This window comes from Gossypium hirsutum, chromosome A12 (genome assembly GCF_007990345.1).
Source record: "Gossypium hirsutum isolate 1008001.06 chromosome A12, Gossypium_hirsutum_v2.1, whole genome shotgun sequence".
Classification (NCBI taxonomy): domain Eukaryota; kingdom Viridiplantae; phylum Streptophyta; class Magnoliopsida; order Malvales; family Malvaceae; genus Gossypium; species Gossypium hirsutum.
Window position 1 is genome coordinate 99,438,227 of NC_053435.1, and position 23,855 is coordinate 99,462,081.

At 33.4% G+C, this 23,855-nt stretch overlaps 3 protein-coding genes across 3 annotated transcripts; 1 reads left to right on the forward strand and 2 right to left on the reverse strand.

The window, feature by feature from the left end:
* Positions 1 to 79: 79 nt before the first annotated feature.
* Positions 80 to 1,777, forward strand: LOC121211050 (aldehyde oxidase GLOX). Its single transcript, XM_041083256.1, has one exon. It carries the CDS (start codon positions 284 to 286, stop codon positions 1,760 to 1,762), a length of 1,479 nt encoding a protein of 492 aa, XP_040939190.1. The 5' UTR covers positions 80 to 283; the 3' UTR covers positions 1,763 to 1,777.
* A 6,729-nt stretch (positions 1,778 to 8,506) lies between these two features.
* LOC107944137 (flavonol sulfotransferase-like) lies at positions 8,507 to 9,502 on the reverse strand. The gene has a single exon (XM_016877971.2). It carries the CDS (start codon positions 9,500 to 9,502, stop codon positions 8,507 to 8,509), a length of 996 nt encoding a protein of 331 aa, XP_016733460.2.
* An 8,396-nt stretch (positions 9,503 to 17,898) lies between these two features.
* LOC121211460 (cytosolic sulfotransferase 16) lies at positions 17,899 to 18,477 on the reverse strand. The gene has a single exon (XM_041084227.1). It carries the CDS (start codon positions 18,475 to 18,477, stop codon positions 17,899 to 17,901), a length of 579 nt encoding a protein of 192 aa, XP_040940161.1.
* Positions 18,478 to 23,855: the final 5,378 nt, after the last annotated feature.

A 23,855-nucleotide genomic window follows, 5' to 3' on the forward strand; every position in this document is an offset into this window, starting at 1 on the left:
CTTTCTTTAGCTTTGCCATAAATAACATGAATATAATAATGAAAATATTAATGTGTCATTTTTTTACACATAAGAAAATACAGATGAATATAGATATTGCAAGATGTAATGAGTAGTCAGCCAAGAATTATGCACTGCAGTGGTACGCTATGTGATGCTTTGCATGAATATCACATTCAGCTCACGTCAAGATTGCTTCGAATAACTTCACGCCATTTTAGGACTCATCGGTCCCAACTTCAGCAAAACTAGCAGCTTACGGAATAATACGGGAGTTGTCGCCATGCACATGGCGTTAACCCATGAAAATACTGTTATTATCTTCGACCAAACTGAAGCAGGCCCTTCCCAGTACCGGCTTCATCAACGGTACAATGGGAGAAGATGCAGCACTCGTTCCCGTGCCGATTTAAAAGATGGGGCGTGTTATGCTCATTCGGTTGAATATTACATTCATGGTAATAACTTGCGGCCGCTTAGGTTTGTCTCGGATCCATGGTGTTCTTCGGGTTCGTTCCTCAGCAATGGCACACTTCTCCAAGTTGGTGGCCATGGTCGAGGATCTCAAAGGATACGATATTTCAGAACTTGCCGTGATCATCTATGCAATTGGCAGCAATCGAAGAGGCCATTGTCGGGTAATCGATGGTATGCTTCGAATCTATTATTGCCTCAACATGATCGAGTTATTGTTGTTGGTGGAAGGAATGCTTATAGTTACGAATTTATACCTAAATTACATACCAAGGACAGATCTTTTAATCTTCCCTTTTTGCATGACACTCATGACGAGGATGGTGGCGGAAACAACCTCTACCCTTTCCTTCATCTTTCTTCTGATGGTAACCTCTTCATCTTCGCCAACCGTGACTCCATCCTTTTCAATTATCAACGAAACCGTGTGGTCAAAACCTTTCCGAGGATTCCAGGGGGTGGTTCCAGAAACTATCCGAGCTCAGGATCATCGGTTATTCTCCCATTGGATCACCAAGACAGGTTCCAAAAAGTCGAAGTCATGGTATGCGGTGGCGCGGCCTCGGGAGCTTACGAAGCGGCAGCCAGAGGGAGATTCCTCCCGGCATTGAGCTCTTGTGGGAGAATGGTGATTACAGGGAACAATCACATATGGAAAATGGAAAACATGCCACGACCTCGTACCATGCATGACATGTTGATCCTTCCTACAGGTCATATACTAATCATCAATGGCGCTAGACGTGGTTGCGCAGGATGGCAAAACGCAGCGACCCCATCGCTCAGGCCGTACCTTTACAATCCTAAGAAAAGTCGTGGACAAAGATTTACGGTCCTGAAAGCCACCAGGATTGCCCGAATGTATCATTCCTCTGCTCTTCTTTTACCGGACGGAAGAGTCTTGGTTGCCGGCGGCAACCCTCATAATACATACACTTTCAGCAACGTTGCTTACCCGACGGAGCTAAGATTACAAGCTTTCGTCCCTGATTATATGGATCGGCAATTCAATGATTTGAGGCCTGGGAATGTAACGGTAGAGTATGAGGGGCATTCATCTGGTGTTGCATATGGGACAGCGTTTACTATTCATTTCTGGCTTGGACGAAGGCCGAGTAAAGACGTAGAATATAGTGTTTATGCGCCGCCGTTCACGACGCATTCCATTTCGATGAATCAAAGGTTGCTGAAACTGAGGTGTGGAAATTGTGTATTTGGTAAAATTTTTACTTGTATTTTCATTCGTTCAATGAATGTATTTATACAAATTACAAGAGAAGAAAACTGACTAAACTGACTATTAACAAACTAAACTATAGTTTGTTAATTCTAACAAACTTTGACTATTTCGACTAATTAAATTAGCAATATACTAATTTAATATACTAACATCCCCCTCAAGCTAGAGAATGTATATTCAACATGCCTAGCTTGAACAAATTTTCTCGAAATGGAGCAGTAGCCAAGGATTTGGTAAACATGTCAGCCAATTGATCTTTAGAAGAACAAGGCAACAATTGTATCACACCAGTTGAAACTTTCTCCCTTACAATATGACAATCAATCTCGATGTGTTTTGTTCTTTCATGGAATGTTGGATTAGCAGCTATCTGTAAAGTAGAATTATTATCACAATACAATCTTGTTGATGAAGAAACTGGTTGATGAAGATCATCAAGTAGATAGTGCAACCATTGAATTTCACAAGCTGCTGCTGCTAATGCTCGATACTCAGCTTCAGAGGATGAGCGAGACACTGTGGTTTGCTTCTTTGCTTTCCAACTAATAAGGGAGTCACCAAGAAAAATACAAAAACCACTTATAGATCGTCTGGTTTCTGGACAACCAGCCCAATCAGAATCACTAAAGCCTCGAAGTAGCAAAGAAGAAGTTGCTGAGAAAAATATTCCAGAACTAGGAGAGTTCTTTAAGTAGCGCAATACATGATGAGCTGCCTGAAGATGCAACACAGTTGGTTTATCCAAGAATTGACTTAGCTGCTGAACTGCAAATGAAATGTCTGGTCGTGTTGATGTAAGATAAATGAGTCGACCAACCAGCTGTCTATAGAGTGTATTATCAGCAAGTAATTCACTGTCATCACTTCGCAATTTTGAGCTTGATTTGGTTGCCATTGGAGTTTTTGCTGGTTTACATTCCATGAAGCCACTATCAGTCAAAATCTCAAGACAATACTTCCTTTGAGATAAATGAATTCCTGCAGTTGACCTTGCAATCTCGAGACCAAGAAAATACTTAAGCTCACCAAGATCTTTGATTTTAAATGCCTGATCTAGAAAACTCTTAACTGTAGAAATTTCATGTTGATTATTACCAGCCAATATCATATCATCAACATAAACAAGCAAGGCTGTAAAAGAATCATTTTCCTTTTTGACAAAGAGAGAATGATCAGAGGAGGATTGTTTGTAGCCAAGGGATAAAAGAGAAGCTGTAAGTTTGGAGAACCATTGTCTGCTAGCTTGTTTTAAGCCATATAGAGATTTTTGTAATTTGCAGACTTTGCTCTTGTCTGATCCTTCAAATCCAAGGGGCAACTTCATGTAAACTTCCTCATTCAATTCACCATGTAAGAACGCATTATTGACATCTAACTGCTGGAGAAACCAATTCTGAGATGCAGCTAAAGCAAGAAGAAGTCGCACAGTAGTAATCTTTGCAACCGGAGAGAAAGTGTCAAAATAATCAACACCTTCTCGTTGTGTGTATCCCTTAGCAACCAGGCGAGCTTTGTATCGCTCAATTGAGCCATCAGCCTTATGTTTGACTCGAAAAACCCATTTGCAACCAATTGCTTGCTTACCAGGTGGTAACTCAGTAATAATTCAGGTCTTAGTTTGTTCAAGAGCAGTAATCTCAGCTTCCAATGTAAATGTTTTACGGCTTGTGTGTATGTTTTTGGTTCGGTAGTGGCAGTAATGGCTAAAGTATAGTGTAAATGTGTAGCTGAAAGGTTTGAATAGGAAAAAGTTTGAGTAAGAGAGTAACTATTACCTGGGAGAAGATTGGTACCAGCCTGCAGAGAAGAGCATTGATAATCATTCAAATAACGAGGTGGTTGTCTATTTCTTGTAGGACGGGTTACATTTGGAGTTGGTGGTTCAATATGTGGTTTATCATGTGGTTCAGTATTTATGGGTGGTGGTTCAATATGTGGTTCAGTATTTGTGGGTGGTGATGGTGTTTCAATAGAAGAAGATGAATCTGATATAGGTTCATCATAGGTAGGAGAGGAAGCTAAAACTGGTAATGAAGGTGATGAAGGAGACAAGGAACTGTGAAGAAATGGAAAATGATGTTCATGAAAGGTTACATTTCGAGAGATGAAAATGATTTTGGTATCTAAGTCAAAAAGTACATAACCTTTAACTGTAGGTGAAAGGCCAAGAAAAATACATGTTCGAGAACGAGAATCAAATTTATGCCTATGAGCTGTTAAAGTAGATGCATAAGTCAAACAACCAAAAACTTCTAGAATAGAGTAATCTGGTTTGGTTTGGTGAAACTTTTCATAAGGTGTAAAGTTGGAAAGGAGAGGTGTAGGTGTTCTATTTATGAGATAGACAGCATGTAAGACTGAATATCCCTAGAAATATTGAGGTGTATGAGAATGAAACAAGAGGGCTCGAGCAACATTTAAAATATGTTGATGTTTTCGTTCCACCAAGCCATTTTGTTGTGGTGTTTCCACACAAGATGTTTGATGTATGGTTCCTTTAGAAGCATAAAAAGAAGGCATAGCAAATTCAGAACCATTATCAGATCGAATCACTTTAATTTTGGCTGAAAATTGGGTCTCAACCATTTGGAAAAAATTTTGAATATGTTCTCGAACTTCAGACTTTGTTTTTAAAAGAATAAGCCAGGTATAACGGCTGTAATCATCAACAATTGTCAAGAAATATTTATGGCCATTAATAGAAACAAGAGGATTAGGGCCCCAAATATCAGCATGTATAAGATCAAATCTCTTTATTGAAACAGAATTGCTTACAGGAAAAGAAAACTTTTTGTGCCTTGCCAAGTGACACGTTTTACAAGCTGAATTATCAAAAAGTTGTAAAGTAGGTATTTCTGGTAAAAGGAGTTTTATTCTCGAGTCTGAAAGATGACCAAGACGAGAATGCCATACATCTGTAGTAGGAGTAGCAGTAAAGGTTGTAGTAGAAAGGGTAAAAGTTTGAGATGGATAGTCAAGTAGATAAAGACCTCGATATGCTCTAGCTGTACCAATCATCTTCCAGGATGGGAGAGCCTGTATCTTGCAAACATTAGAATGAAAGGTAAAACAACATGGCAAAGTAGTAGTAAGTTTGGTTACAGAAAGCAAATGGAAGGTAAAAGCTGGAATATAAAGAACATCATGTAAACATAAATGTTCATGAAAAATAACAGTACCAGATATACATGCTTCAAGTTTGGTACCATTAGGTAAAGTAACAAGGATGGGTTTAATATGTTTATATGAGGCAAAAGATGATAAAGAATAGGTAATATGATCAGTAGCACCAGTATCAATGATCCAAAAAGGAGTTAAAGATATACCTTCAGTGGTAGCAAGAGTAAAGTGAGAGTCACGGATAACATTATTGGTTAAAGAGGTAGAAGAGGGAATGGATGGAGAGGGTGATGGTTTGAGTAAAGCAAGAAGCTGAGAATATTGCTCTTGAGTCAAAGTAAAACCAGATTATTAGATGAGGAATCACTTAGTGTTGAAGTAGGTGGAGGCTCAGCAACATCATCAGAATAAACATTGTTGACACGAGCCTGATCCTTTGCCCTGTATCCATTATTATAACCATTCTTGCGAAAACATGTTTCAATTGTATGACGAGGCCTTTGACAGAAAATACACCATCTTTTGTCAACAGTTGAAAAAGAAGCATCAAATCGCTTAGTAACATCATTCACACTAGAGGTATTATCAGAGGAAGACAGATTATTAACAAACACCTTTGAACTTCCAGTATTGAACTGTCTTTCTTGTTGAATCACCATAGAAAAAGCCTTATTAATGGATGGCAAAGGATCTAAAAGCATAATCTGAGATCGCGCACCAGTAAATTTATCATTAAGACCTTTAAGAAAGCGAATCACATAGTCATCATCATGATAACGCTTGATAGTAGTCAAAACACCACAAGAACAAGGTGTATTGCAAGAACAGCGAGGAAGATGCCTAAAATGTAACAACTCATCCCAGAAAATCTTGAGTTCAGTAAAATAGTCTGTAACTGACCGATCATCTTGCTTAAAAGATGAAATCTCATCTTGCAAATCAGAGATTCGATAAACATCACCTTGAGAAAATCGTTCTCGAAGATCATTCCAGATATCAAATGCAGTATTAACCCAAAGAACACTGCTAAAGATGAAGGAACTGATAGAGTGATTAAGCCAAGAAATTACCATGGTGTTACATCGTTCCCAAGCAGGATAAAGAGAATCAGCGTCAGATGGTACTGTAATGCTTCCATCAACAAACTGAAGCTTGTTCTTCGAGAGAAGTGCAAGACGCATTGCACGAGACCAAGAATGATAGTTGGAACTATTGAGAGCTGGTGAAACAAGTATAAGCGAAGGATTTTCATTTGGATGCAAATAATAAGGACTGGAAATAGGAATTGTAGGATCAGAAAGCTCAATCGTTGATGAATTAACAGGCATAATGGAAAAAGAATCCAGGAAAATGCCAAGAAAATGCAGAAAAGCAGAGAAAATGCGGAAGAATCTTTAAACGTCTGATACCATGTGGAAATTGTGTATTTGGTAAAATTTTTACTTGTATTTTCATTCGTTCAATGAATGTATTTATACAAATTACAAGAGAAGAAAACTGACTAAACTAACTATTAACAAACTAAACTATAGTTTGTTAATTCTAACAAACTTTGACTATTTCGACTAATTAAATTAGCAATATACTAATTTAATATACTAACAGCCGGCACACAACAAGGGACGGCGGTGGTTTGATGAGTGCTGTTTTGGAGGCTCCACCGTCGCCGAATGTGGCACCACCTGGTTACTATTTGCTTACTGTTGTTAATAATGGCATCCCTAGCTTATCTCAATGGGTTAGATTCATCCCTGCTTGATCTTTCTTGCACTTTGTCTTCAATATTCAAAATAATATGTTTTTTAATTTCCTAAATAAAGTGTAATGAGATATCCTGTTATTCTGTAAATTCACTCCTAACTTCTATTGTAGTTAAAAAAATTAGAGATAAAAAAAATAAAAAAATAATTTATGAATAAAAATTAAAAAAGGGAGCGTCACAATTTCATTTTATTGGTGGAATATCAAGCATGAAAATGAATATGATAATTATTTTCATTATCCAATGATTTATTATGATTTAGGGGTTGAATTTTTTTTATAAATTATAAATTTTTTATGAATTTTTATAAGTTTTTTTTATAAAATATTAAATGTTCTAATTTTTTATAATAATTTATTAGATTTTTTATAATATTCATAAGTTTTTATTATTATTTTTATAAGTTAATATCAATTTTAATACTTTTTAATATTTAATAATCTTTATGATTTTTAATATATATTTTTATAATTTTATGATTTTTAACTTTTTTATATAATTTTAAATATTTAAATATGTTTTTATTAATTTTATAAAAATAAAATTTATTAGATTTTATTAGATTTTTAAATATTTTTAATATTTATAAGTTTTTATTATTTTTCATAAGTTTATATCAATTTTAATATTTCAAAAATATTTTAATTTTAATATTTTTATTATTTTTTCTATTTTTCTCTATTTTTATATTATTATGATTTACAATTTTTTTATAGAAATATATTCAATTAAACTAGAAGTTGCAATGTATCATTATTTAATGGTCCATCAATTTATTTTAAGAGTCAACATGATTAACTTTCGTTAACAAAGAAACTTAATTATTTATTTAATTTAAAAATAAATACTTAATTAGATGTGAATGTAATATAAAAATTAATTATTTTTTTCATAATTTTTTAATTTTTTTACGTATAAACCAAAATTTATTAATTTATATTTTAAAAATGGAGACAAGAATGTTATAATTGTTTTGGGTAAAAGTTAAAAAAAATTATATTTTAAATCTAATCAAATAATTAGAAAGTAATGAAATTATTAATTTGGAAGGGAGATCAGAACAAAATTTCTTTATTCAAACCTAACAAGGAGATAGAATCCCATACGCCACCGCTTCGAGCCCATGTGCCACCGCTTCCCTTTCTTTCAAATTGGATGTATGTAGGTTGGTCTTCAAAATCAACTTCCTTTTCTTCCATTTTCCCAATAATAAAATCTAATCACTTCAATCTTCCAAAATTCAAAAATCAATCAAGACATCCAATTTTCTACTAAACTAATTTCAATATATGATCAAACAGGTGAGTATCATTGTACTTTATCTGATTTTATATTTTTTATATAATTATTATTTTAACAATCTAAAAATTGAATTTATTAATATATTTGTATTTATCATCAACATAATTTTTTTAATTAACTCGATATCTCTATCATATAAATCTAAAATGTTATTATTTAACAGTTAATTTTTTATATGAAATAAATAGTTAAAAATTTTTAATTTGTATCGAACATGCATAATTTGCATAAAATAAAATATTAAATATGACAGTTTAATTACTAAAATATTATTCATATAAAAAGTTACAAAAAAAAATTATAAAACTTAATATTTTAGGTTGGTTAAGTGGATCCCTCTCCATCATAATCCCTCTCTATGATAAAATAATCTTAAAAAACAGTACCAATAACAAGTGTTAAATGTTGTGGCAATGCACACATTAATCAACAACCGCAAATTAAGTTAAACGAAACGACAATACAAGGTTTAAACATAATCCTAATCCTTAATCAAAGGATAGTAAAATAGAGATCAAACCCTACCCATGCTTTAAAAAAAAGAAACTAGGCACCATGCAAACATTATTAGTTTCGAAAATGGATCTAATGAAACATTGGCTTCTTATTTAATTAAGACTTAAACCTGAGCTACTTAATTTTTGCTGAGTTATTTGGTCTAACTGTGTGGCCATTTTAGGCGTCAAATAATTCTTCCAATCTCCAACCTTCCCTTTCCGAAAATAAATCTTGTTTTGAATCTCCAAATTCCCTTGCCCTTCACGATGTATCCCACTTTTATTCACTTCCAAGTTGCTTAGATTCTCAAAACTACACATCTTTATAATCTTTTCAGGTACCCCTTTTTGCTGTTCCTCTGTTGAGAAAGGACAACCCATAAACTCTGCCAATTTCTTAAGATACAAAACAGTATCTTCATTCATTTCTTCATATTTCAAGAACATAAACTTGTCCGGATGTTCCAAGCTTGCTTTCCAGTATCCCAGAACATGGTCCCAATAAGGTCCGTACCAACTTACGCCTTCACAAAATAACTCAAACGCTTCATCAAGTTCTATGGGTTGAGTGTTTTGGGATTTCGCATACCTGGTACAGATGTGATACATTGAAACAAATGTATCCTTGGGGTCCCTGCAAATGTAAATAATTTTACAACCAGAATCAATTATTGATGTAGGTAAGAAAGAATAAGGAGCATGAGTGGCCAAGAGAGGAATTCCAAGATGTCGATTAGCGGAAAAATGAGCATGATCAAGCTCCATGAAAGGCACAACATCATGAGGCATCCTGAAAAGCAAAGGGGTGGTAGAATCATCGTATGAAGTTCTTGTAATAGTAGCGAAAGTGAGAGATTTTAACCAGGCTGTGCCGGTTCTAGGGGCACTAGAAAGTATGATATCAGTGGGTTGAGCCTCAAACTGTTGTTGAGCTAACAGGACTCCTTGTAGGAAAGGTGAGGTGAACCAAAAATCTTGATACTGATATAGATGATCGGGAAGACCCCAGCTGTTCCCTTTAGGGAGAGTAGAAATCATCTCTTTGAAAGATTTCTGAAACTCATCTTCGTTATGTTGCTCAACATGGGAATCAAAGTGGGATTCCATGAGTAATGAGTGCAAGTAGTATGGAAACAATGGCTTTATATAGGCTGTGTTAGAAAACAAACCGACTTTCAGCATAAAAATTGCAGCCAAAGAATTTTTATCCAATTGGCTTTCAACCTCATAGAAAACGTGGCCTGCCGAATTTCATGAAAAATCAAGGACAAAGGATAATGATGGCAGCAGCTTGAACAATCTTAGACGGTAAGGCATGATAAAGTTTAAGTCGATTTACTATGCTTATAAAAATGTAAGTAGAGTCTCATGAAAAATGAATTGAGTGTATGCTGAAAACGTTAGCGAGCTTGAGAGAAAAAAAAAAGTGTTGTGAGTTATAGAAGGAAAAACTACCAGCAGCTAGTATAGAAAGAAAAAAAAAGTTTGTATTATATTTTATTTATGTGTTATTACGCTTCCAACAGGCTGAAAGAATTAAAATCACATACGCAACTTTTTTGGACGTGGCGGCAGTGAAAGAGATTTGGAGCGAGACGTGGAGGTGGTGGGTCCTGTCTTAGGGCAGCAGTCGGCCATAAACCACAAACAACCTCGTCAGCCCAATGGGGGACTCCCATTTGAATTTCGTGCATATCCCATTCAATTTTTTATTTAACATTAATAATTTTCAATTTTAATTTCGACGTCAAAAAAGTTATTGGATTAGTTTTAAGATTTTACGCTATTTTCTTTTTTACTATATTCGTTAGGTAATTATTCAATATACTGGAGGGTGTAAACTCCTTGTACAAGGTTAAAAAGTTGGCATGGGTTTCATTTTCTATATAATTAATTTTTATTTTTTACTATATTTTTATATACATGTTATCCTCTTAATTTTGCTGGTAGAGTTCAATAACATCACTAGCTGTATAGAATTAGAAATTGTATTAGGCATGTGAAAATTACTAATATATATTTAAAAATAATATACAATAAATAATAAAATATATAATTTAAAATTAATTAATAATAACTTATAAAAATATATACAATATCAATTTCGACATTAACAAAACTTTATTTTTAAAATTTTGCACTATTCTTTTACTATATCTATTACGTAATTATTCAATATATCAGAAAGAGTTTAATTTTTTTGTATAAATCATTTTTTATCTTTTTACCACACTCCATCATCACATGTTATCTTCTCAATTTGTAGGTTTTAACAACTTCACTAAGCTTTTAAATTTTAAATTTTTATTTTTAATTTTAATAAATATGTATTTTAATTTCATATAATTAATATAAAGTAGTGTTATTCAAACTATAGAACATAATTAAAATTATAATCAAAGTTATAATGAATTTTAATTTATTTTTTAAATAATTAGCTAATGATTTAATGAAAATTGCTATATATTAAATTTCAACTTTTTATCTATTGTTTGATAAACTAAACAAAATTAAGGATAGAAAAGAAAATGAATATGGAATTTATAATATAAAATTATTTGATATATGAATCCATGTGTTGGCTTGATGGTCAGGCTGTTTACTATCTCAAGTGTGGCCTGGGATTGAATTCCTCTAGTCGCGTTACTGTTAGAATTTTATTTACCCTTCTATTGTGATTCATCAAAAAAAAATATTTAATATATTATTAAACATTAATCACTATACCAAATACTCACACTTAAATATAAAGAAAATATTTGATCATTGACGTTTACATGTTTTGTCAAAATAACTCTAATTATATTTTTAAGCATTTTTAGCCATCAACCTTTGATTTTTTCTTTTCAAATTGTTTTTCTAATAAATTTAAAGTTTCAATTTTTTTTCAAAAAATTTCAATCTTTCTTATATTTGTTAAGTTTTTCTAATGAGTTAAATTTTTTTAGGATAATTATATTATTACATCTTATTAAAAATATTTTAATATGAAATTTCACATAATTCTCGTTAATTTATATTTTAATTTATTTTTTGTGAATATAATTTCACTAAGAACAAAAATTTATGGCTAAAAAAGATATGGCTAATGGCATGAAAAGAGGAGAAAATTAAATGGTGGCCAGGCTGTTAAGATGTGACTGGGGATAGGGATAGACTTCCTTTTATTTTTTTTATTTCCTTTATGTTTGTATATTTCAAATTTATTGTCATTTTTTGTTTTGTTTACTTCTAGCAATGTGCTTCTGATTTAGAAGTGGGTTCCCACATCTGTTTTTTTTGTTTTCTAAAAAACACTGAGCCCAATATGTGTTGGAAAGTTTTGGTAGCTGTTTTTATTTATCAAATAATAGCCTAGTCATTTTCTTTCAAAATAAAAATAAAAAATATAAGGGTAAATTACACCAACAGTCACTCAACTTTGGGGTAGCTGACAAAACAGTCACCTAGGTTTCATTTCAGTCACTCAACTTTGGGGTAGCTGACAAAACAGTCACCTAGGTTTCATTTCAGTCACTCAACTTTCAAAAAGTTACAAAACAGTCCCTTTTGTCGTTTTCCGTCACAGACGTCACAGCAAAGTGACATGGCAAGTAACAACGTCCAATGGCAGTCCAGCTGGCCGGTTAGTCACTTAGTCTAACTTTATCAGCCTATTGAAGCACTAGTTTAGGGTTAGAAAAAAATAGTAAAAGAAGAAGAGGATGAGGAGAAGAAGAAGGAGAAGAGGAAAAATGGAGATGCTTGAAGTGATTCCATTGTGCCATTGTGGAAACCCAGCCAAATTAAACACGTCTTGGTCCAATGACAACCCAGGTAGGAGGTTTTCTGGGTGTAAGAAATTTGGCAATCGATTTTGAAAACCATGTCGATTTTTCAGCTGACGCCCAATTCAAGAATTGTGTTGTTGGGTCTTCTAAAAAAAGTGAGGACATTAGAGGATGCAAGGAAGAGAGAGAGAAGAACCTGGTTATTGGTGCTTGTAATTGTAACAGTTTTGTTGTTTTTAAAAGCTTAAAAATCATCTTATGTTCATTGAAAACCAGCTTATGTTTTGTAATTTTGTTGTTGGTAAATTGTTGCTTATGTTGGTATACATGGTTGCTGGTATATTGTTGCTTAACATATGTGATACATGGCTGCTGGTATACATGGCTAACCAGCTCATGTTGTTGTTTACAAACACTTGAAAGACTTGAAATGGGATATTTTTGTTGATTACAAATTGTTTTGGAATATTTTTGTTGTTTAACATATGTTATCCATGACTGCTGGTATACATGGCTAACCAACTCATGTTCTTGTTTACAAATTGCTAGAACAAGATTTATACATGGCTGCTGGTATGCATCGCTAACCAGCTCATTTCATTTGTATTTCTCAATACTCATGTATCAGAAAAAGACAATAGATGGAAAAAACCTATGCATTTGTCAAATTTTCACACGTTAGAAGAGATAACATATGGAAAAAACATATGTATTTCTCAATTCTCAATTCTCACACATTTCTTAATAGTCACACAGTTGTTAAAAAATATAACAGATGGAAAAAAGAAACATATGCTAGAAGAGAATAGATAACAAATAGCATGGATCAATGCTCATATATTAAGGTGAAAACACCAAACTGTTTACAAAAGGAATAAGGGGCAAAATATTGCCAAATTTTCCTACAATTCACCACAATTGAACAGATGTGAATTGTAGGGAAATTTACAAAAAAATTCAGTGACTAGCCTAAGTTTATCAACAGTAGCAATCATAGGAAAATTTATAAAAAAATTATCTGCCAAGTTAATAAATCAGTAGCAGGCAAATTTACACATTTTCAAAAAGTTAACAAAATGCATTTTGTTCACATCATCATCAATAGTCTGTCATGGATGACTCTTGAGTAGAAGGCATCCATCTAACAGTGGTTGGTTTTCTCTTCAATGGGAGCTTTTGTCTTAGAGTAGCTTGTTGATGAGTTGGGGCAGTAGGTAACTGAGTTAGGGTAGCTTGTTGAGTTGGGGTACCCTCTTGCTGATTTGGGGTAGCCTGTTGCTAAGTTGGGACACCAACTTTATGTCTTTTAACCTACAAGAATAAGAGAAATTTGAAAAACAAACAAATTCATAAATAGAAGTATATTGTTACTTAACTTAAGGCAAATGACTTACTGGAATGTTTTGGCCAACTTCCCCTTTGCAACTCATCTTATTGTGGCCTACTCTTTTCCATTTACTGCACATTATCTCCATCCCTCTCTTGCTCAACCTTTCTGTTTTTTGTGGTTCATCAGGTTCTTTCCTTCTCACCTTAGTAGGTTTGCCAGGTGACCTTCTTAGTGGAAGAGGCAATATTGGTAGCATGTTTGACAAAGAGGCCCATTGTTTAGCATGCATGCAAGGGATACCAGTGAGATCCCAATTCCTGCAGGAGTAGAAATTCTCAACTAAGTCCACCACATGCTGGCTGCCTGGACCACATTTAACCTAATACTTGTCACCACCAGCATGTGATGGAACACACCTAAAAAGCAGTCAGCATGCTTATTTAAAACATAATCACTAAACAAATGATACACACACCCCTAAAAAAATAGCCCACCAACATGCATATTATAAAAAAAATACTCACTGCATGCATATTAAAAAATAGGCAACACACCAACAATCACTGCATGCATATTAAAAAATATTCAACACACCAACAATCAGTGCATGCATATTAAAAAACATTCACTAAAATAGCATGTGATCAGTAACAGGAAGTTAGAATATAGGCATCAAAAAGAATTTTTACCTTAATAAGTCTTTTATATTGACATCCACCTTTTTCTTGATCTTTGGACACAACATTCCATTTTATTTGTCAGCTCTTTCTTTCTTCTTGACAATAAGCAACATAATCTTGGTCCTTATTGTTTCCATCATGGTCAGAATAGGTTTCCCTCTTGCTTCCAGTATCATCTGTTAGTAAACAATATAAATGATTAGTGAATTGCTAATTATTAGTAAGAAACATAAAACATAGGGGTTTACCTTGTTAAATGATTCGAAAAGATTATTCACCTACATGTCAGAATGAATCCTAATTGAGAAGTGAGACGTTAACCAGTGAGTAGGGTTCTTTTCCTTCAACCAATCATAAGCATGCTGATTGGTTTTTCTCAGTTCATCCATGGCATCCTCAAACTCCCTTGTAGTGCTTGCTCTGGCAGTTTTCCAAAGCAAATATTTCAATTTCTTTGTTCAAAAACTAGCCTTCTTGAAATTGGCATGTAGGTGCTTAACACAGTGTCTTGTTTCTGTATTAGGAAACAATATACATATTGCTTATACAAGTCCCTGCAATTAAAAAAAATAGTTTAATTCTTTGACAAACCCTAATCGAAACAACATAAAAGAATAAATAAATAGAGTTTTACCTTTTGTTTGTCAGACATGAAAGATATCTGGTACGAGCCCATAATTTCCAAGTCTATTGCAAGCAACTCTAATAACCAAAGCCATGATGCCTGGTTTTCACTTTCGACAATAGCATATGTAAGAGGATAGATGCCATTATTTGTATCTATCCCAACAGCTGCAAGCAAGTAGCCACCATAGTATCCCTTCAAAAAACATCCATCTAAACCTACTATCCACCTACAACCAGCCTTATAGCCATCTTTGCATGCCTGCAGACAGACATACATCCTTTGAAACAACCTGTTATCCAAATAACAGATTGTTGTTGTTCCCTCATTTTGGGTCCTAACCTCTAACAAATACTCATAAATCTTCTCATATTGAGCCTTATGAGCTCCTTCAATTAATTCGAATGCCCTAAGTTTAGCCCTCTAATTTGGTTAGTGAGACTAAGCAACAAAAATCTCTTTTCACATCTTGTTGTAATGATTTCAGAGAATAATCAGGATCAGCAATGAATTTTTTTTTATAATGTTCACCTATCCAAGCTGAGGTTACATTCCTATTTTTATAGACTTTAAAACAAGTATGGTTAGCGTTTGAACTCCTAATTTGCCAAGTCTGGTTAGTAGGGTCATTAGGGTTTAGCCTAGAAGCCCATATGAACCAAGAACATTTTTCACTGCAGACTGCCTTTAACCTTTTAAAATCATTTTTGAGAAACTTAATAAAATAACTATTCAACCTACCATACTACTTGGCAGCTTCTTTTAGACTATCTTTAGACTTAAATAACATTCCAACCTTCAGTCTAGGATTACTCATGTCATTCTCTAGGTTGAACTCAGGCCAATTTTGGCCATCCGAGTCAGACCCATGTGCACTATCTAACCTCCCAGAATCATCACTATCACACAGTTCATCTACTTCTATACCATCCATCTTTAAACCATCTAAACTAACACTTTCTGATGCATCACTATCACTACCAGACACATCACTACCAGACATGTTTTCTTCATTCTCATTAAAATTGTTATCAATTAAACCTGCCAAACAAAGTACTCATCGATAAAGACAGACAACATAGGCAAACACTTTAACCATTTCTGTCAGACAATAACAAATACAAAATACCGAATAATTTAATACAAACACTTCTGTCATGCACATGGTAGACAACAACCAATACAAAAATTAATTTAATCAAACACAACTATTTTTCTTATGCACATGGCAGACAATAATAGGCAATAACCAGTACAATAAAAAAGGTAAATAACAAATTTTGATTTTGCCATATACAATAGGAGCTTGGATACAAACAATGACATATATACACAATAAACATCAGTTTGATCATGACATTCATACAATGGCAGATACAAACAATGACAGATATACACAATAAACATCAGTTTGATAATGGCATTTATACAATGGCATTTATACAATGGCAGATACAAACAATGGTAGATATACATAATAAGCATCAGTTTGATAATGGCATTCGTACAATGGCAAATACAAATAATAAAAATCATGCACATGGCATACAAAACACATTATATGTCATACACTTTAAAAACCAAACCCTAATCTGTCATGCACATTAATTAACAACAAATACAATCAAAATCGAAGTAACCCTAAATCGAAATCAAAATTAAATTCTAATTCTAAATCGAGATCAAAATCGAAATTGAAATCAAAATCAAAATCAGAATCAGTGAGTGCTTCAAAATTGTAATCAAAATCAAAATAGAAATCGAAATCAAAATCAAAATCAAAATCGAAATTAAAATTAAAACCGAAATAACCCTAATTAACTCTAAATCCAAATAATAGCATTGAAATCCAAAAAATTTAAAACTAAATGCAACAACTTACCCGTTAAAGTGGATGTAACACTAGTAGCTTCTCTTCTATTGCCCATTGTCGCTGACAATCAAAAACACTGAATGGTTTCTGGTTTGTCTTCTTTTCTCCCCAAACAAAATAGACAATCGTACCCTAAACCTTATACCCTGTTAATCGATTATTGAACTGATTTCTAACCCTAAACTCTTCTTAATCAATTCTTAATTCAGTTTAAACCCTAAAAACCCCCAAATCATGATTGAAATTTCCCAAATCGATTTTTCTTTCCCCCAAATCCCTTTAAACCTAATCTGCTTCTAACCCTAAAACATTTAACTCATAACCCTTCAATTTTTTTCCCTAAACCCGCCCCAAACCAAGCACCCATCAGCTGTCGCCAACGTGGCAAGTTAACTTGCCACGTCAGTAATTCTGTTAACACCCTAACGGTAACCGTTAATCAGTGACTATTTTGTCACTTTTTTATAACGTTGGTGACTGTTTTGTAACTTTTTGAAAGTTGAGTGCCTGAAATGAAACCTAGGTGACTGTTTTGTCAGCTACCCCAAAGTTAGGTGACTGCTGGTGTAATTTACCCAAAATATAACTAAGGTCATTTAATCTTAATGGCCAAATTTTTCATTAAAAAAAACAACAACAACCTACACTGCAAACTAATCACTTTTCAATGAGAATTGCAAATTAAGTTTGATGAAACTAATACAAGGTTTAAACATAATCCTAATCCTTAATCAAATGATAGTAAAATAGAGATTAAACTTTACCATGCATACATTATTAGTTTCGAAAATGGATCTAATGAAACATTTCCTTCATATTTAATTAAAACTTAAACCTGAACCACTTAATTTTTGCTGAGTTATTTGGTCTAACTGTGTGCTCATTTCAGGCGTCAAATCATTCTTCCAATCTCCAACCTTCCCTTTCCGAAAATATATTTTGTTTTCAATCTCCAAATTTCCTTGCCCTTCACGATGTTTCCCACTTTTATTCACTTCCAAGTTGCTTATATTCTTGAAACTACACATCTTTACAATTTTTTCAGGCATCCTTTTTTGCTGTTCCTCTGATGAAAATGGACAACCCATAAACTCTGCCAATTTCTTAAGATACAAAACAGTATCTTCATTCATTTTTTCATATTTCAAGAACATAAACTTGTTCGGATGTTCCAAGCTTGCTTTCCAGTATCGCAGAACATGGTCCCAATAAGGTCCGTACCAACTTATGCCTTCACAAAATAACTCAAACGCTTCATCAAGTTCAATGGGTTGAGTGTTTTAGGATTTGCATACCTGGCACAAATGTGATACATTGAAACAAATGTATCCTTGGGGTCCCTGCAAATGTAAATAATTTTACAACCAGAATCAATTATTGATGTAGGTAAGAAAGAATAAGGAGCATGAGTGGCCAAGAGAGGATGTCGATTAGCGGAAAAATGGGCATGATCAAGCTCCATGAAAGGCACAACATCATGAGGCGTCTTGAAAAGCAAAGGGGTGGTGGAATCATCGTATGAAGTTCTTGTAATAGTGGCGAAAGTGAGAGATTTTAGCCAGGCTGTGCCGGTTCTAGGGGCACTGCAAAGTATGATATCAGTGGGTTGAGCCTCAAATTGTTGTTGAGCTAACATGACTCCTTGTAGGAAAGTTGGGGTGAGCCAAAAACCTTGATAGTGATATAGATGATCGGGAAGACCCCAGTTGTTCCCTTTAAGGAGAGAAGAAATCATCTCTTTGAGAGATTTCTGAAACTCATCTTCGATATCTTGCTCAACATGGGAATCAAAGTGGGATTCCATGAGTAATGAGTGCAAGTACTAAGAAACAATGGCTTTATAAATAGGATGAAAGAATGAAAATCACATGCACATTTTTCGAACGTGACGGTAGTAAAAGAGACTGGAGCGAGATGCAGAGGTGGTAGTCCTGTCTTTCGTCAGCTTGATGGGACTCCCATTTGAATTTCGTGCATCCATTCTAATTTTTTATTCAATATTAATAATTTTCGATTTTCAATTTAAATTTGGACGTCAAAAAGTTATTCAATTAGTGAACATAATTAAATATATTAATTATTTTGATAATTAAAATATTACAATAATATAATGTTAAACTATATGAAAATTATAGTGAAATTCAATTTACCTTTTTAAAAGTTAGCTAATAATTTAATAAAAATTTCTACATATTAATTTTTGAAAAATATACTGCTGATGAGGTTTTTAACACTAATGATATAAAATAAATAATTATATCCTTAATTGGTATGTCAACAAGATTATATATCAAAATGGTATATTAAAGGCGGTGGAGGGTGATGCATAGGTGGTATCACCCTTTTTTTTTAAAATATTTTTTTAATCTTTAAAAAATTAATTTTATATTAGTGGTGTATTATTGATAGGCGGTATCACAAAAAATACGAGTTTCGGGTTTAGTATATACCCGCTTAGATATATGGGAATGGTATATGGGGTGGTGCCATATCAGTAGGTGGCACTAGTAACCTCTATCTGATAGGCGGCACCAGTGAAACAAATTTGGAGGTCCTTTTAATGGTCCCTGATGAAGAAGAGAATTAGTTTAACACAAAAAATAAAAAATAAAAAGAAAGAAAGAAAAAAGAAGGATAAGATATTTTTGTTTTTTGTTTTTTTAAATAGAATGGATTATGGTGAGGATAAATTATTTTGTTAGTATTGTGTAGTTTATTTATTTTTATTTTTATGTTGATTTTAATTTATTTTAAAGTTATTTTGTTAGTAACTATTATAAATTGTTTGTTTAGTTTAATGTTTATTGTGATTTGTTAGGTTATGAATGTAAATTTTTATTAATTTTTAATTTATTTAAAAGTTATTTTATTAGTAATTTTTGTGATTAGGTTAATTATTTATTTAGTTTAATGTTTATTGTGATTTGTTAGGTTATGAATGTAATCTTTTATTATTTTTTAATTTTTTTTAAAATTATTTTGTTAGTAATTTTTGTGATTAGGTTAATTATTTGTTTAGTTTCACAAGATTCTATGTTTTGTTTTTGTGGAGTGATTTCATCTCCTCTTGCATAGCAAACATCCACTTTTCTAAGTCTTCACAGCTAACTGCCTCAAAATAATTAGATGGCTCTCGGTTTGCATCTGTAATACCCCATACCAGTACCTGAGACCGGGATAAGATACGAGGCATTATCGAGATTTTCAGAATAATTTCAATTAATTTATATTATTTAGTATTCATTTTCATGTTTCATGTAACATCCTTTTCATATATTCAATTCAAAATATCTGTGACAGTCCTAAATTGACCCTAGTCGGAAAGTGGTTTCGGGACCACAAAACCGAGTCATAAAAATAATTAACCGTTATATTTGATGCTTATTATATGTATGTAGGCATGTGTGAAAATTTCATGTTTGAATTTTCTTAATTGTAAGTGAATTTTGCTAAATAGGACTTGTGTGAGAAAATTTAGAAATGTGCTAGGCAAATGTTAAAGTGGCCTATTGATGCATGCTAGAAAATGTTTGTCCTTGCATGTCAAATTACCCAAAACTTAGGATGGTGGCCGGCCATGCTATGGGTTAAAATGTATTATAAACATTTTATGTTAGTGTTTTATGTTAGGAATAATAAAATAAAGAACATGGGTAATAAAATAATAGTGGTTAGTAGGAGGAGAAACAAAAAAAAATTAGCTAGGTTGCTCCTCCATTGCCGTGAATTGAAGGAAGAAAACAAAGAAAAAAATGTTCATCTTTTAACATCCTTGGCCGAAAATGCTAAGAAGAAGGGGGAAGGGGAAGTAAAATATTCGGCCACTCCTTCTAGTCTTGAATAAGGTATGTAATTCATGGTAGCTTTTGGAATTGTTGAATGTATTAAGCTAGTTACTAAGTCCCTTAGTTAGCCCATGTTCAAATTTTGAATCTTGTTGGTAACATGAGCAATCGGTCATGAGAAAATGTTCAAGAAATGGTTGTTGTTCATGTTATTTGGATGAGAAATGGTGAGTTTTGTTGTTTCATGTTAAAGTTAGGTGAATGATGATAGATGAGTGTTTGAACTATAAAAAGAATCATAGGTGAGCATTAGATACTAAGGGAAAAGAATCAACTACCTTGTTATGAGCTAGGGCCGAATGTGAGTTTGGTTGTGTTTGAATATTACATGCTTGGTAGAATGGTGGATGAAAGTGCCGAATGTGGTCTTTGGTTTGGGCATAAGGAATAATAGTATGCATAGGTTTCGACTTTGGTAGTACCTATGTAATTATAATTAGTTCATTTGATGGTTTGGCATGAGGTGATAAGTAAAAGTTTAAAGGTAGCTTAAGTTAATTGATTATATGTGTGTATGCTATTAGAAATTCAAGGAATTCTCGGTAAAAATGTGGTTAGGGGTTAAGTCATGGGAACTTGGGGGTATTCATATGTGGACCTTAAGATTTTGTACACTATGACTATGTGAGTTAGGTGTTAAATAACTTAATCATGTGTATGCATGACCAAGTATAATCGGCCACATGAGTAAAGAAATGGGTTAATTGATATGTGGTAAATGTTAAGTGTTAAACGAAATGGAAATGATATCATATTGGAATATGTATACTCGACCACATGAATGCATACATAGATTGGTGTTGCATGTATTCGGCTATAGGTAAGCATATTGATGATTCTATCTTGACTTAGATAATCGGCTAAAAGGAGAATATTAGCTAATATGTTGAATTTGATTCATGATTTCATGCATATGACTCTAATGTCCAATATATATATGGACTAAGTACCTTGAATTTCTCTCGATGTTCAAGATGATTAAATCAATTTATTTGTTAAATTAAGCTCAAGAGCAAAGGGGAACTAAATCCGATAAAGGGAAGGAAAAAGTAATTGAATAGCCGTTGAAGTCGTTCGACAGCATCCGAGGTAAGTTTTCGAGTAATGGAACTTAGTTTATGATTTGATTAAGTCATGACATATAGCATAACAAATAAACGGAGATATAATGATTCAACTTGAATTATATATTGAGGTGACTAGTTTATACTTGTGACGGGTAGCCGAAAATGGTAATGCTTGATAAGTGACTTGTGTTTGAATTCTAGTTATGAAAATGAAATATAGATGCGTCATGATTTATTGATATGTGCATGAATATCCGGATGATAACCGGGCTAAGTCCCGAAGGCATTTGTGCTAGTGACTAATTCTGGGCTAAGTCCCGAAGGCATTTGTGCGAGTTACTATATCCGGGCTAAGTCCCGAAGGCATTTGTGCGAGTTACTATATCCGGGCTAGGTCCCGAAGGCATTTGTGCGAGTTACTATAACCGGGCTAAGTCCCGAAGGCATTTGAGCGAGTAGCTATATCCGGCTAAATCCCGAAGGTACTTGGTTTGGGAATGAGCGATCTTGTTGTAAAAATTTCAATTAATACGCTCGTAAAATCCCAACGATGAGGTATGTTTTGTATATGCATTGGAATAATTGATTCCTTTTAAATAGTATTCGCTCAATCGATTAACAAGCTTCCGGCCTTTAGTCAAGTTAATACCTTATGTATGAATATAAGGGTTGGAAATGTGAAGTAGGTATGATTTTGAGAATATGTGTATATGAAACTATTCGTTTAGTCATATGAATGCTATACTTCAGTTGTGCATGATTTCATTACTCAAAACTTACTAAGCATTAAATGCTTATTCCGTTTCTTTGATTCTCTGTTTTATAGATTTTGGTTCGTCAGCTATCGGACTCGGGAGTGTCAAAGTCGAAGTCATCCACACTATCAAAGCCCTTTTGGTACTCTTTTAGTTAAACTCTGAAAATGGCATGTATAGGACTGCCCTTTGTTGTTAGTCAAGTACCTTCGGTAATGTATATATTTGGATAGCCATGCGAAAATGGCTTATATATATTTTGACCATAGCGTTATAATCATTTTGTATGTTGTTCATTGAGTGGTATGGAAATGTTGGTAACGATTAGCCATTGGAATGGTTAATCACGATCATTTTGGTGCTATGTATGACAAAACTCTAGTTGATCCATGGAAAATCATGAAATAGGTATATTCTACCTTAAAAACAAATGCTGACAACAGCAGTGATGTGAATTTGAAAAATCACTAAAAATAGTAGGAATGGAATTAAATAGCGAATAAATTATGTAATCGAACCTTGATGAGTCTATTTTCATATGGAAGAAACGAAACGATCATATGAGCCTTATTTTAAGGGATGTTTAAGTTTTCGTGAAAAAGGGCCAGAGCGATTTCTGGATCCCCTGTTCTGACTTTGGAAATTCACTATAAATTAACCAGAGATAATTATAAGTCATGCTATATGTACAGATTCCTTTTCAAGTCTAGTTTCTTTAGGAATAAACGGCATAAGTATTGAAGCCCTGTACAGGAAGATATCTAAGTCGTAATACATGAAGGTCAGAGTAGACGAACCCTGTAACAAGGGAGACTTTAACTAATAAACTGTACTAATTGGCTTGACCAAAAATTTTAGAAAAAAAACTGTAGACGGACATATGAGTCTAGTTTCAGGAAAAATTTACGGAACCGGTTTTCGAGTTTTGGAACTTGAGATATGATTTTTAAGGTAACAGTGACACAGTTAGCCAGCTTGTCTGGAAATTTTAAAATGGACTGTGCAAATAAGTGAATTAAGTCCGTTAACACCTCGTGTCCGACTCCGGCAATGGTCTCGGGTACGGGGTGTTACAATATCATATAAAATACGATACAATACTTAAATTGTCATATTTACATGCTCATTCAGGATATACGAACCTACCTGACTAAATTGCAGAAATACCCAGATTTAGGGGCAAATTGGTAATTTACCACTTTTCCAAATTTCACCCAATCTTAAATTGATAATTTCATTCAATTCATTAATTTAGATAATAAAACAATTCATTCCCTTCAATTTAGTCATTTTTTACATTTTTACAAAATTGCCCCCTAAAGTTTTACTTTTCTTCAATTTAGTCCATGAGCTTAAAACATGCAAATTAGCCATGCTAACTGAATATTCATATATATTTCCTCCTCCTCCTCTCCATTCCATATCCTTAATGTATATAACACACTTGTAAATAACATTATCTATAATTTTTTATTATTTACTTTTATGAATATTCAAGCTGTCCATCTGTGTCAT